Below are 13,465 nucleotides of genomic sequence, written 5' to 3'. Positions count from 1 at the left end.
AAGTTTATACTAACCTTCTTAGGAAAGTTTTTTCCCCCCCAATAATAAAAGTTGAACCAAAACATGTTTTCCCAGTCCCACCCCCAAAACCATAATTATAAAGCAATCTGGACACTCCCTTCCCTGAGGATTTCCCCATCAGTTAACTGAGGTTTTGCTGTATACACGTGTATAGAGCAAGGTAGATTGAAAAGGAATGGAATGGGACCCTGGAGCTGCCAGCCTTCCCTGATTGTCCAGTTTGAAAATTTAACCTCATAGATTTTTTTCAGGAAAGGAGGCTCTTCTGAAGTCCCCAGTTACGTGTGCAAATATTGTGCAAATGTACACTGTAGTGGGTGGTGGGCTCTTTGTTTCACTAACGTTATGCCCTAACCACCCAGACTTCTGTCCCTGTAGATCTCCACCTGCAAACACTTGCTTCCCTCCATAGCTCTCCTGGAGTGCCTTTGGTTAAGCAGGTCAGCTTATTTTGAAGGACAGCCAGAGGGCAACTCCCCAAATCTGCCCAGGCTACCCATTCCAGGTGCAAACCTCCAGGCAACCTTCCCCCAGCATCCATCTCCCAGGGAGGGGAGGAAGGGAAACAAATGGATCAAGTAATGGCTTTGAGTGCATGGAAATGATCTTCCGTAATGGCTCAGGATGCTTCATTCTTATCTATCGGTAAGCGCTTTCCTGTGGGCTTCCATTACACCCTGCCGGTCTGACTGAAAGTCAACGAGATGGGCTGGTGTGAGGTCACTCAAACTCAAGGTTTCAGTGCCTAGAGGTTGTGACAATGCCACGTGAGGGCTGGCTTAAGGGAGCGGGAGAGGGACGGCGATGCACACAGAGACAGAGGTGCACACGGGGACGAGTCAGGGTGACGAAGGAAGCCTTCTCGTGGACCTTCCTCGTGCAGACCGTGGCACCTGTGTATGTCTACATTCCAAAGCAGGGGCAGAGTCAGGGAGAGGGGGGCAGGAGTCACGTGACCACGTGGGAAGAAGAGGGAACAGAGACAGTGAACTAATGCCCAGAAGCCAAGGACATTATCTGAGAATCCGGGTACTATCACTTTTCAGTCCTGAGAACAAGGTTTTGAAATAGCTATTGCTAAAGAAAACAGTCACTATTTCTTTTATTGCACTTTTCCTCTTTAAAAATAAACTATGAGAGATGGAGCTGAACTTTGGTGGGAAGGGAAGCAGAAAGAAGGGAAAAGTGAACTAGATTCGTTTGATGAGGAGACCCACCCCTGCTTGCCGCCGATCCCTCATCTCCACCTGTCCTGGCTTGCTGCTTTGATGAGAGAAAGGGCTGGTCTGAACAAAGGCCAAGTCTGAGGATCTAGATGATGGTCACACTAGCCATCTGGACACCTCCCAGCCTCCAGTGCTCCGCTGGTTGGCTCAGGTGGCTAATGATGTTAATGAGGTTAAGGTCATGGGTTTGAACCTGGCAATGGACACTTTGCCAAGGCTGGGGGAGCCTCCATTGTGTAACTGAAGAGCACCCTGGACATTACAGCCTATGTGGACCGGCCCTCTCAGACCAGGCAGCCATTGCCCAGATGGAGGCTCTCATGGGTCCCAGGAGAACCAGAGCTGGAGTGGGGCCACCATCCCCACTCCTGGGTAAACAGGGGTCTTTAGACAGAGCAGTGTGCTCCTCCCGCCTGCCATGGGGTTGGGTGGGAGATTGGTGCCACTGCCATATGCAATTTGCAAACTGTCTTATAGTTTCTTTTGGGGAAAGTCAGCCTCCACCTCTCCTCTCCACTACTGCAGGCAGTGCTGAAGCCCCAGCGTGCCCTCTCTCATCACGGCTTGGCACTGCTATTTTATGGCTGACCATGAGTAAGGAAGTTGGCCAAAGACCTCACTACAATGGAGTGAGAGGTCCAGGAAGAGCAGACAGGACAAGCTAGTCCTGCAGCCCTTCGCACACGGGGTGGCCACGTGAGCACTCAGGTGGGAGGCTCAGGCCAACACAGCTCTCACGGAAACCTTTTCTACAGCAGGCCAGTGGAGTCTGGAGGCACACTCCCAGGGTCGGAGGCCCCTTTCAAGGCTAACCTCCTGGTGACATGCCTACTCCATCCTCAGAGGCCCAGCTGAGAGGAAGGAAGAGTGTGTCAAAGACCACAGAAACTTCTGAAAGCACAGGGCCTGAACATTAACTAAATTCTAGCTCCTGGAAAGTTGACTCTGAAATCTGTCCAGCTCAGGTACCTTGTCTTCCTGACGACCTCCCCACCTTTCCTGGACCTCTTTCTCTTTAGAAAACTCCAACTCTCTTGAAAGTTTGAGCCCACTGAGGCACCTATTGGTGTCTTGACTCGAAAACCCTCTAAAGGCCCAGCATGCTGTGCTAAATGGGCAGGTTTGGCCCCACATATCTATTCCCCGCTAGTGCTGCCTCCTCCTTGGAGACTGGGAGCTGCGACCACCTTTAGGAGGGAAGAGTGGGACACATCCGGGATGGGCAAAGAAGTGGAGACCCTGATGCCTGATCCTACATCTGACTTCAACCCCCCACTTCCATTTGAGGGGAACCTTTGCCAAAATGCATCCAGCTCTCAGCCAGTCCCCTAGTGGGAGGAGTCAGCTCTGGGCGTCATCCAAAACAGTGTGTCGTCTTATGTAAATCTGGCCTTATAATATAGGCTAAAAATCAGGCTGTCTAAAAAAATGTTGTTTGCTTGTTTCACGTTAGGCTTTTGTCCATCGTCATGTTTTACTGAAGCCGAATTGGTGTGTGTTTCCTCAAGGTGCAACCACTGGCTGGGAAGCAGGGCATCCAGGCAGAGCCCCGGCAGCGGGGAGGAGTGTGCCTGGGATGGCACACTCATAGAGGGGACTCAGGAGTTGACCCCACTGGGCCTATGCCCAAGAGCAAGTGAGATGCCACAAGTGAGAAGAGGTGACTCATTTTAAGAGACAAGTCTTTATATGGTCCAGACTCTGTGACTGAGCCCCTGACAAAGTCATCTGGGATGGAAGGGTAATGACGTCTGTGGACTGAGAGAATGTTGGGGGCATCTTCACTCTGGTCCTGGGCCCAGGACTCTGCAGTTCCTCGAGCCATCACAGCTTTCAAGAGAACGGTGCTGAAACCAGAGATCCCAGGGGTTGGGAGCAGGGGAGCTGGGGCCACTGGGTTGTCTACATGGACTTGCCTTGAAGTAAAGGGCATGGCAAGGAGGTGTATATTAATGGGCCATCGGCTGGCCCAATGGTGTATATCAATGGACCAGGTCCTTCTACACTCGGCATCTGGCTTTCTGGTTGGAGGAAGGTGAATAGGTAGACACCCATGAGATTCCTGGTCTTAATCAGAGATCTGCTTGACAATACCGGCCCATCTTTCTGCTTTAAAACTTGCGGGTTCTTTTTCTGAAATCTGGGGGTAAGAGGGAGAGAAGAGACTAGAGGAAGAGATTTCTTGATGCATATTGAGGGGTATTAACTCAGGCTAGGGAAAGGTGATTAAATCTGATCTTTTGTTTATGCCTATTAATGTATAGCGATGGGGCAGAGCAATAGATCTGATATATGTAACATTTCACGTGTGTTACGTGTGTATGTTCTTGGATGTGTGTGCTGTATTTTGTGGGCCTAATATGAGCAAAAGCATTGTATGTCTAAACCGAGTTTGAGTGTATTTTGTGTGCATAAACAATAGTAAGATATCCTTTGTATGCGTATTCTATATGGGTACCCATTTGTCCACGTAGTTTTTGTGCATTTTGCATCCGAGTTGCAGGTTGTGTCTTTGTACAGGGTGTATCTGTGTCTGTTCTGTATTGGCAAGTGCATTCCATGTCTGTGTTGAGTGTGTATATTTTGGATGTAGGTATAACCATGTATCTTCTGTGTATGCTCTTTTCATCAATTTGGTCTCTATGTATTTTGCATGTGTGGTGCGTGTTTTGGATTTGTGTATGGCAGCAGTGTAGATCTTTGTTGTGGTGGGTACGCATGCCTGTGTGCCTGTGTGGGTGAACGTCTTACAGCCCAGGTCAAGGACACCGGGGTAAAATATCTACCCCCAACCTAGGCCTTAATGATGGGCTGTTTTACCACCTGTTTTCCCAGGGTCTGCGTCCCTCCATCCCAGGTCTTGGAAATGCAGCGCCATCTCCCATGAAGGAGAGGAAGAGAAGCAGAGGGGCTCTGTGCTGGCAGACCCCTGGGGGTGTGGGTAACCAGGAACTAGTGAGCACCCTGGGCTGGCGCCCCACCCCCCCAAGGTAACTGTAGGTGCTAAGCAGCCAACAGTGAGGCCAGGGTTGGAGCCACACAATTCACTGTGTTTGGGAAATTTAAGCTGTTCTGTCAAAAGACAAGTAAGGTCAGTTTGGGAGTCAAAAGTCTCCCCACCTCTACCCATTCCACAGTCAGCCAGCACTCTCCCTTTGGGCCGTGCAGTGCTCGTTCATTCTCAGCCTGTTCTGGGGGTGAGGGGCGATTCTTCACCCAGCCTTTGGTTTCTTTAAGCAGCTCTGGTTGCCAGTTTAATGGAGAGAGAGTTTGAACCCCGCAATCAAAACGATACCTGTAGATCAACTAGGGACTCCATCCCTTGGTCCTGACTTAAGACATTTCCACATGGAGGAGGCTCCCTTTACATCCAGACCTGCAAAACTGGGTCCCCAGGAGCCCTCCTCCTCAGTGTCCTTCAAAGAAGGTGATCCACTCTGGGTCTTTAGGGAAAGGTCCTTGAACGTGACCGAGGCAGAGCCCCACCACCACGTCATTTTTGTGCATTCTGTATCTGAGTTGCAGGTTGTGTCTTTGTACAGGGTTTATGTAGGTCTCTCGTGTATGTTCTATATTGGTAAGTACATTCTATGTCTTAAATAAAAACCAAACGGGGTGGGAAGAGATGAGAATGGAGATGACAAACATGATGGGCTGTGGTGAGGAGGCCTGGGGTGGGTCTGGCCCAGGACAGCTGGAGCTGTGAGGGCCTGGGGCCCTTGTGCACTAGGAGAGACAAGCTTCAGCCATGGGAAACTGAAGCTGCAGCACATGGAGGGCAGAGAGACAATTCTCACATCGAAGAATCCACGAAGACTGGAGTGTCTGAGGCAATGGCAGCAAACCCAGGCCCAGTGGGGTTACCAGTGAGACAGATGAACCCATTAGGCCTCTGAGACAACCAACCCACCAAGCAGTGGATTTGCTCCTGAACCTGAACTCCAGAGAATGACTATATACGTCTGTGTGCGTGTGTGTGCATATATACATATACACACGTATGTATGTATATATGTATATATAAATATATATGTGTGTGTATATACACTCAAGTGCACATAGTCAAAGACATGCATATATTGCCCTGTGTCAAAAATATTGCATAAGCTTATACAAGATTTAAATGCAATTTTTTCTATAGCTAGCTAGGTAGAGGAACTCGTGAAAGAGATACTCGATATTTATTTATATACACTGGATCCACAGATCCACCTGTCCTCAGGACTAGATGCCCTGGTCAGCTGCACAGTCATGCCCATGACTAGGTTAATTCCTAAGGTGCAGTCATGTGAGGCGCTTAGACACTACTTTCCCTGCTCACTCTCCGGCTTTGCAGAGGTCTGAGCCCCCATTTGGAAGAACAGGGATGGAGTGGGCTGGAGGGCCGGAAGTTTGGGTTCCCCATTCCAAACAGTCTATTTTGTTTTTTCCTGATGGAGGGCTTTTGTCTTCTGATGGGAAAAAAAATACCCTAGTTCAATGCCATTCCTAGGCTATTAATATTCTAAATATGAATACCATGTAGGCTACTAAGAAAATAGGTTATCTCCTGTGTTTTAAATATTGAGATTCATGCAACAAACACCCATGCAGCTCTATCGCATCACTGGTAAATTTCACTGCAGTGTCAATGTAGCTGGGCCACAGCACTAGGAAAGCAAATGCCTGCAAACTCCAGTGTAATGAAGAAATCAGACATGTTTTTGTGACCCTGAAGCCTGCGAAAATGGTGAAATCTGAAGCTGGGAGGCCCCTTGGTTTGTCAGCGTCTCCCCGTAGGCCTAAGGGAGCAGAGGTGAAACTTGACAACTCACATTCGGTCATCCTAGTGGTCCCTCCCCCTGGGCTTCCCTCACATCGACACTGCAGAGAAAAAACCAAATGCAGCATTTTCAGTTATGAAACACAGCCTCCGGAGCATCTACTTGGCAACTGCAATTCACAAACCCCAGCCTGTGACACAGAAAGTAATTCCAACACACAGGACTGTGTGTTCTTTTCGATGCAAAAATGGGAATGACCTTTCAAATGATTACCAGAACTTTAAAGCTAAGCCACCGTGATTTCATTCTGGGAAGGGGGAGGTAGGCTCGAATGGGGTGGTGGGGTAGGGGGTGAGGGCAGGCCGGGGTGCATCTCCTGGATGCTGTGTGCATTTCACTAGGAAGGAAAGGTGACACTGATGTGGTGGCTTCTGTGTTTGTTATGAGGTGGCCTCAATGTGTCCTTCTGAAATCCTGGCTCCATACATGACTCCCATCTTTGGAAACCCCTAAGCCAGTGATGAAGATTTGCATGAAAGCCATGGATAGGTATTCTGTGTTCTAAATCAAAAATCAAAAGATCAAAAGTCACTTGCACAACTATTGCTTTCCATGCAGAACCAGATACACACTGTAGAACACACTGACTACAATGCAGGCTATTATGCAATATCTGCATTAGTTCCATTGAGCTGTGAGTATGTTACTAGGGTTCAATCAGACATCAGTTAACATTTTGGTAATATTCACATAGTTTGTATTGGCCAAAGTGCAGTTGGCTGTCTTCAAGTTTTCCTCTCTAAAGTCCTCGTTACTGTTGTTTACCCCCTCCTGGATCTCCATGTAATCAGACTTACTAATGGTAGAGGCACTTCTACTTTTCTTTAGGTCAGGGGAGGATGGGATCTTTGGACAGCTTGTCACTTGCAAGTACTGGGCCTGTTCCTCTCCCTCTGTCTCCCGGTGGTAGAAGTAGTTGAAATTGGACACAATGACGGGGACCGGTAAGGCAATGGTTAACACACCTGCAATTGCACACAGGGAACCCACGATCTTTCCCCCAATGGTAGTTGGAACCATGTCTCCATAGCCTACAGTTGTCATGGAGACGACTGCCCACCAGAAGGCATCCGGGATGCTGGGGAACTGGGACTCTCGCTCATCGGCCTCTGCGAAATAGACAGCACTAGAGAAAAGGATGACCCCGATGAAGAGGAAGAATATCAGGAGGCCCAATTCTCTCATGCTGGCTTTGAGGGTCTGACCTAGAATCTGGAGACCTTTGGAGTGTCTGGACAACTTGAAAATCCTAAAGACTCTTACCAACCGGATGACACGAAGGATGGCTAGCGACATGGCCTGCTGGCCCTGCTGAGCATCCTCTGGCTTCTCAGCCAGCTCTGTGCCCAGGGTGATGAAGTAGGGGATGATGGCCACAATGTCAATGATGTTCATGATGTTGGTGAAGAAGCCGGCTTTGCTGGGACAGGCAAAGAACCTCACCAGGAATTCAAACGAGAACCAGATGATGCAGAGGGTCTCTACGATGAAGAAAGGGTCGGTGAAGGAAGTGGACTGCTGGTACCCAATGGTGCTGTTAGAATAGGTATGGAAGGTCACTCCACTGCCATGCATGTCTTCATTCTCATCACGGAATATGGGCAACGTCTCCAGGCAGAAGCTGACGATTGAGATCAAGATCACCATGACAGATACAATAGCTATAATCCTGGCAGGCCCTGAGCTCTCTGGGTATTCGAAGAGAAGCCACACCTGTCTCTGAAACTCATTTTCGGGCAGAGGACGCTCTTCCTCTTTGATGTAGCCTTCATCTTCCCGAAACATCTCCATTGCTTCTTCTCCCAGCTCATAAAACCGAATTTCTTCAGAGAATATATCTAAGGGCACATTCACAGGTCGCCTCAACCGGCCCCCAGACTGGTAGTAGTACAAAATGGCATCAAAGCTCGGGCGGTTCCGATCGAAAAAGTACTCGTTTCGGAGAGGGTCAAAGTATCTCATCCGCTTCTTTGGGTCTCCTAAGAGGGTCTCTGGAAACTGGGCTAAGGTCTTTAGCTGGGTCTCAAACCGCAGCCCTGAGATGTTGATCACCACCCTCTCACAGCACTCGTGGTCTGCCTCTGGGTCATAGGTGTCCTGCGGGTGCCCAGGGAGGGCAGCAGCCTCGTCTGCTGGGTCTCCGGTGGCCACTGTCATAATTGGAACTGGGAGAAGCACCTTGTGCTACGCCTTCTAGCTGCCCGGTGGCAGGGAGCTCAGGGTGCTGCCTTTGCCCCCAGGAAACACAGCAGCATCGGCCTGGGCTCCTGCAGGAGAGCCCCCAGGGCTCTCTGAGGGCCTGGAGAGACAGCCCCGCTTGGCTGAAAGACAGAGGCAATTAAGGACATAAGACCCCTCAGCATTGGCAGCCCGACCTGGCTTGCCACTTTTTCTCTTCCATCTCTCAGCTAAGAGTTCAAAAACATGACCACCACCACTACCATCACAAAAAAAGCAAGATATACTTTCACCTCATAACCTGTCCCTGGGGATCAGAGGGGAGCAGGTGGCAGTCTCTCAAGCAAGAAAGCTCTGAGATGCCTTGCACTGGGGGTAGATGGCTGGTCCAAGCCCCTCCATGCTGCATAGACTTTGTGGAGCATAACCTCACACTAGAGGCTGGAAGGGAGCACTCTCCCAGGCACTGACCTTAGGTCTTGCACATACCCATACCCTGGGAAGTATTCAGTGTCGGATCTTGGGCCCAGCTGTCCCTCATTTCCCCCATCCCAGTGGCTCTACGCATGGCTGTTATTAAATAATAGATTGATTTACCTGGCAAGGCAGGAATCTGAAGCGCTCTCCCTTGCAGAGCTGATCTGATGCTGCGGGAATCCTAGATACACAGACAGGCAGCCTGACTCCCCATCACGGCTTCTCACTTGAGCTAGAAATAACGGTGAGTCATTCTGGGCAGGAGGGCAGGCTCCAGGTCCTGGAGGTGAGCTCCAGGGCCGGGCTGAGCTGGAGGGGCAGTGGGGCACCTGGCCAGGGGCACGCAGGACTTGAGGACAGCTGAGCTTGGGTCCGGAGCCTTTGTAAGGAAGGAGGCAAGATGCAATGCTCAGCAAAAGCTGGAGTCCTCCTGGCTGTCCTCAGGTGTGACGTTGCCTGGAAAAAACAGCAGAAAGGTGGAACCAGGGCTTTTGGGCAGCTGGTGCCAAGATTTAGGAGGACTCTGGCAGCTTCTGTTCCATGCCCACCTTCCATTCTGATGTCACACCTAAGAACTATCCTTCAGCCTCCCAGCCTCCTCTGGGCAGGCTTCCAACAGTTGGAAGCATTTTCTCCTAGGGGACAAGCCTTCAGACTTGGCTAGGCCTGTCTCCTCCAGGGGCCTCCCTGCCCTGAGGCAGATCCCCCACTGGTCCTCTGTAGCCATCAGGAGGGATCTGGGCAAAGCTCTCCCACCCCCAGGGCAGGACACAGCATCTCCCAAGGGGAGGGCTTCCTACACTGCAGCCTGACTTCAAGCTCTGACCTCTGCAGAGTCCGGGAGGAAGTCCGCCTTCCCCGTCCCCCAAACACACACTCCTTCAGAGCTTATCTAAGGAGACTCCTCGCACAGAAGGGTCGATCTCCAAAAGCTGGCTGGCTTGGTCCCAGGACTTACTCTCCCTCGGGGTTCCCTAGGCTGCAGGCTTCCCTCCGGGTGGGGTGGCATTTGAACTGGGCAGGCACTCGACCACCGATTTCTCAAGAGAAAATCGCTCGCTTCCCCTAGGCAAGGGAGTGCAGAACCAATGCTGTCTGCCTGGCTGCAAGGCGGCTTGGCAGCAGAGAGGGGGGGAGCCTGGAGGAAGCCGGCTTCCGGGCTGGCCCCCTGCCGGCCCAATCCTGCCCGCCCCAGGGCGGGGAGGGGTCCGGGCCCTCTCAGCATCGCCCCGGGCTCCGGCAGGGATTCCGCCCGGCGCGCTACGCTCCCGGCTCCGCGCGGGCGGACCAGAACCACCAGCTGGCCGCGGCAGCGAGCGCCGCCTTAACCCCCTCCTGCCCGGGTGGGCTCTCGCTGCGGGCCTGAGCGCAGCCCAGCTCTTTCGCCCCTGGGGTCCAGCCGAGGGACCGCCGAGGCTCGATCTCCTTCCGAAAACACTGGAACCTGAACTCTGGGGGTGGGAAGTAGGCTGCAATCCCAGATCTCAGCCTCCTCCTAAGATCGGGGGCTCCGCGGCAGCCCTCGGCCCCAGGGAAGCGGAAAAGCCCTTCTCTGCCGCAAAGCCGTTTTAACGCCGAGCCGGAGAGGGGAATGCAGCCCGGCCGTCCCAAGTGATTCGGGCCCTACCAACCGGCGCTATTTACCAGACATGGGTATGCTACCAGCTGCACTTCCCACCCCCGCCAGCTGCTCTCTGTGCCCTCCGCCCCGCGCCCGCACAGCCCAGAGGGTCCCCAAGCCCCTTCGTGTTCTCTTCTTCCGCTGGGCGCCCGTCACCCTAGCCCGCCCCGGCGCCGGCCGGCAGCCGTAACCGGCACAGGCTCGCCCGTCCCGGATTCAGCCGGAGCCCGCCGCTCGGCAGCCTGCGCCTCCCGGTGCCCCGCAGCCCCTCCGGACGCCGCAGCCCGGGGCAGGGGGCAGCAGCACGCGCAGCCCAGCGCCCCGACACCCATTTACCCTTCCCGATGGGCTCCCGGAGCCTCCATGTTTCTGGGTGACCGCAGGCGCCGGCGGAGCCGCGGTGGCGGGCGGCGGGGTGCACGCGGCCAGCCGGGAGCCGGCTCTGCAGTCCCGCGGGCGGCGCGTACGGAGAGCCCGGCCGCCGCCCGCAGCCGCACCGCGCCGCACCGCGCCACGCAGCGCCGCACCTGGCCCGGCAGCGAACTCGAATTAAAGGGGCCGGGGGGGGGCCCGAGCCCGCGAGGCGCGCCGCCCGTCGTCGCCACCGAGCTGTCCGATCAGTTGGGCCCCCGGGCCTCGGCCCCCTCCCCGCGAGGAAAACGCCCTATCCTTTGGCAGAGCTCAGCTTACTAACCAGAACCTCGTGGAGGGCTGAGTGCTGCCGGGGGCCGGGGGACCGGGGACAGAAGTTGAGGAGCGGTCAGGAGAGGCTCCTGCCAACATAGTGAAGTAGGCAAGGAGGAAACAATCAATAGCAGCTATCCCAGGCCCAAGGAGGGGTCCAGCCCCGGGGGAGATGTGTTGCTATTATTATGCTGCTGCCGGACAGAATCTGCAGATCCCCTCCTTGCCCTCTCGCGCCGGCTCGCCCCCTCCTCCGGCTCTGCCTCCCACCTCCCTCTTACCCAGACAAAGCTTTGGCTTCGCGGGGGAATGCAGCAGGTGCGGGCCGCAGTGTGGCAGAAACTCGCTGCTGTGTTCCCCCCACCGGGAGGAGCCGCAGGAACCGGCAGGACTGCAGGGCCGGCCCTCTTGACTCCCTCCCCTAGAGCCCGGGCCGGGAAGGCTGGGGGACGCGCGGCTGCCCTAGGGAAGGGCCAGCTTTGTAAGGTCTGTGAAGACAAAACGGACCCCTCACAGACCTTACAAGGCCAGCTGGGTCACGGGGTTCTGAAATTGGGAGTGCAGCTCACCGCACCCGGAGGTGGGTGGTGGAAGATGCACTTTGCTTCTAGAACAATGTGTGTGGGAAGCCCAGCCTGCCCCCTGCTCAGATGGTGGATCCGAGGAGAGGGTCCAGGGTACTCTTGGGAGCCCGTGACAGCTCCAAGCCCCTCCCAGTTCTGGTTTCCAGGTCCTTGTCTGAATTACAGTTCCAAACAGTGGTTCCTTGAGCCCAGACTGCAGCAGACACAGAGCCCTGCGTGCAGGGGGGCTCTAGTCCTACGGAGGCACCTGCTGGGCGCTCCTTGCCCAGAGAACCCTCCTCTCTAGGCCTCTAGCTCATCCTGGAAGCTCTGACACTTCACAGGGTCCAAGTCTGCGGGATTCCAGTGTTTGGTCAGGGTAGTCTACAGAGTGTGGTTTAAGACTGGGGGCCACCCAGAGCTGCGGGGGGTGGGGGTGGTCTGGAAGGGCAGTGACCTCAGTGAGCTCTGGGGCTGACAGATGACTGATTTGGTTTAGGGCCCCTGGAAGCCAGACTGTTTTGGTCTGGTGTTTTGGAGCCAGCCAGGCTGGGACTTAAATCCCTGCAGGTTAATTCATGTCTCTGGACCTCAGTTTCCTCATCTGCAAAATGAGGATACTTCAAAGGCTGTTGTGAGGGTTACACTGTTTACGTATAGCGTTTAGCTCCCAGTGGACACTCCACAAATGATGGTTTCTCCACTCTGCTTCCCTACGAAACTCCCTTCCTAACTTCCATATTCCTACTTAGCTTTTGGCTGGTTTTCTAAGTACCCCATCACCAAGTTTTGCTGTGGCGTTCTCTCTGCTTCCCAGTTTGCCCCACCCCTCACTTTCCCTGAAGTCTCAGCCATTCCCACCTCCTTCAGCTAACTGTCCTCCTGAACCCTGCTCCACACGCCTGTGGAAGCTTCCCCTGACCAGCTCCGCAGGCCGCTGTTCCCTCTTCTTGCCACATTGGGTCTTCATGGCAATTAAAGCACAACATTCTCACCCGTTTGATCATGTCTGTATATTTTCCTTGCCCGTCTTTGTTGAAATGAAAGCTGTGGACAGAAAAAAGCTCTCAAGGGAGAATTAACAATCGTGTTAATTGGTGGCATGTGCTTAGCTTGTGTCAGACACGGTGCCAAGCATCCCTAGACCAGTGGGATGTGTAATCGTCACAGCCCTAGCAGGTGGTTTCTGCATCAGAACCATTTCAGGGGAAAGGAACTGAGACAGAGAAATGAAGCAACCTGCCCCAGGCAACTGAGTAATGGCTCTGGGACTTGAATCAGATCTTTGTGACTCTAAGACTCACACCCACATCCCCCACACCACAGTGCTCAGGTAGAGTGAGCAGCCCTTGAGTTTCATTTTCCTCTTTGGGATCTTCCTCTGACTGTCCTTCCATCCGATTGGCCTCAGGGGTCTGTGATGCTACGTCTCCCCTCTAAAGCCCGATCTACGTGTGGACATTAACTGAAAGGAAATTAACTAAGGAAGGAAAGAAATGGAAAAAAAGAAACATAACAATAGTTGTTCAGGGCTGTGGGGGTGTGTCTCCCTCTCTGAAAGGTATTACTTGGCTTGGCAGTGCTGTGTGACAAAAAGAACTGAGCCCAAATCCTACCTCTGCAGCATGCTAGTCTTGTGAACTTGAGCAAGTTACTGAACTCTCTAAGCTGCTGTTCCCTAATTTGTCAGAAGGACAGCAAAACTACTTCACAGGGTGATAAGGATTAAACGAGTTATAGCGTGGACAGCCATTTGGCTTGACCTAGGTGTTTAATCAGTTTTAGCTTGTGGTCACCATTTCCCATTTTGGCCACGGAAGAGCAGCTGGAGTGCTCCCTGATGCCTTCCCTGGAGTGGGTCAAACTCCCAAA

The 13,465-nt window shown here is 53.1% G+C and overlaps 1 protein-coding gene across 2 annotated transcripts; it reads right to left on the bottom strand.

The window, feature by feature from the left end:
* Nucleotides 1-6,665: 6,665 nt before the first annotated feature.
* KCNA2 (potassium voltage-gated channel subfamily A member 2) lies at nt 6,666-11,058 on the bottom strand. Of its 2 annotated transcripts, none has more exons than XM_072968040.1 (3): nt 11,041-11,058; nt 8,846-9,181; nt 6,666-8,391 (listed from the first exon to the last, which is right to left on the bottom strand). In XM_072968040.1, exon 3 carries the CDS (start codon nt 8,225-8,227, stop codon nt 6,728-6,730), a length of 1,500 nt encoding a protein of 499 aa, XP_072824141.1. In that variant the 5' UTR covers nt 8,228-8,391; nt 8,846-9,181; nt 11,041-11,058; the 3' UTR covers nt 6,666-6,727. The 2 variants fall into 2 exon arrangements, with proteins under 2 accessions (XP_072824141.1, XP_006197502.1); XM_006197440.4 differs by lacking the exon at nt 11,041-11,058 and adding an exon at nt 10,683-10,833.
* Between the last annotated feature and the right edge of the window lie 2,407 nt (nt 11,059-13,465).

This window comes from Vicugna pacos, chromosome 9 (genome assembly GCF_048564905.1).
Source record: "Vicugna pacos chromosome 9, VicPac4, whole genome shotgun sequence".
In the NCBI taxonomy this organism is placed as follows: Eukaryota; Metazoa; Chordata; class Mammalia; order Artiodactyla; family Camelidae; genus Vicugna; species Vicugna pacos.
This window is presented reverse-complemented; position numbering and strand designations above follow the sequence as displayed.

What these genes read in the sequence shown, in the direction of transcription:
- KCNA2 (XM_072968040.1), bottom strand. Translation starts at nt 8,227, where the DNA reads ATGACAGTGGCCACCGGAGACCCAGCAGACGAGGCTGCTGCCCTCCCT.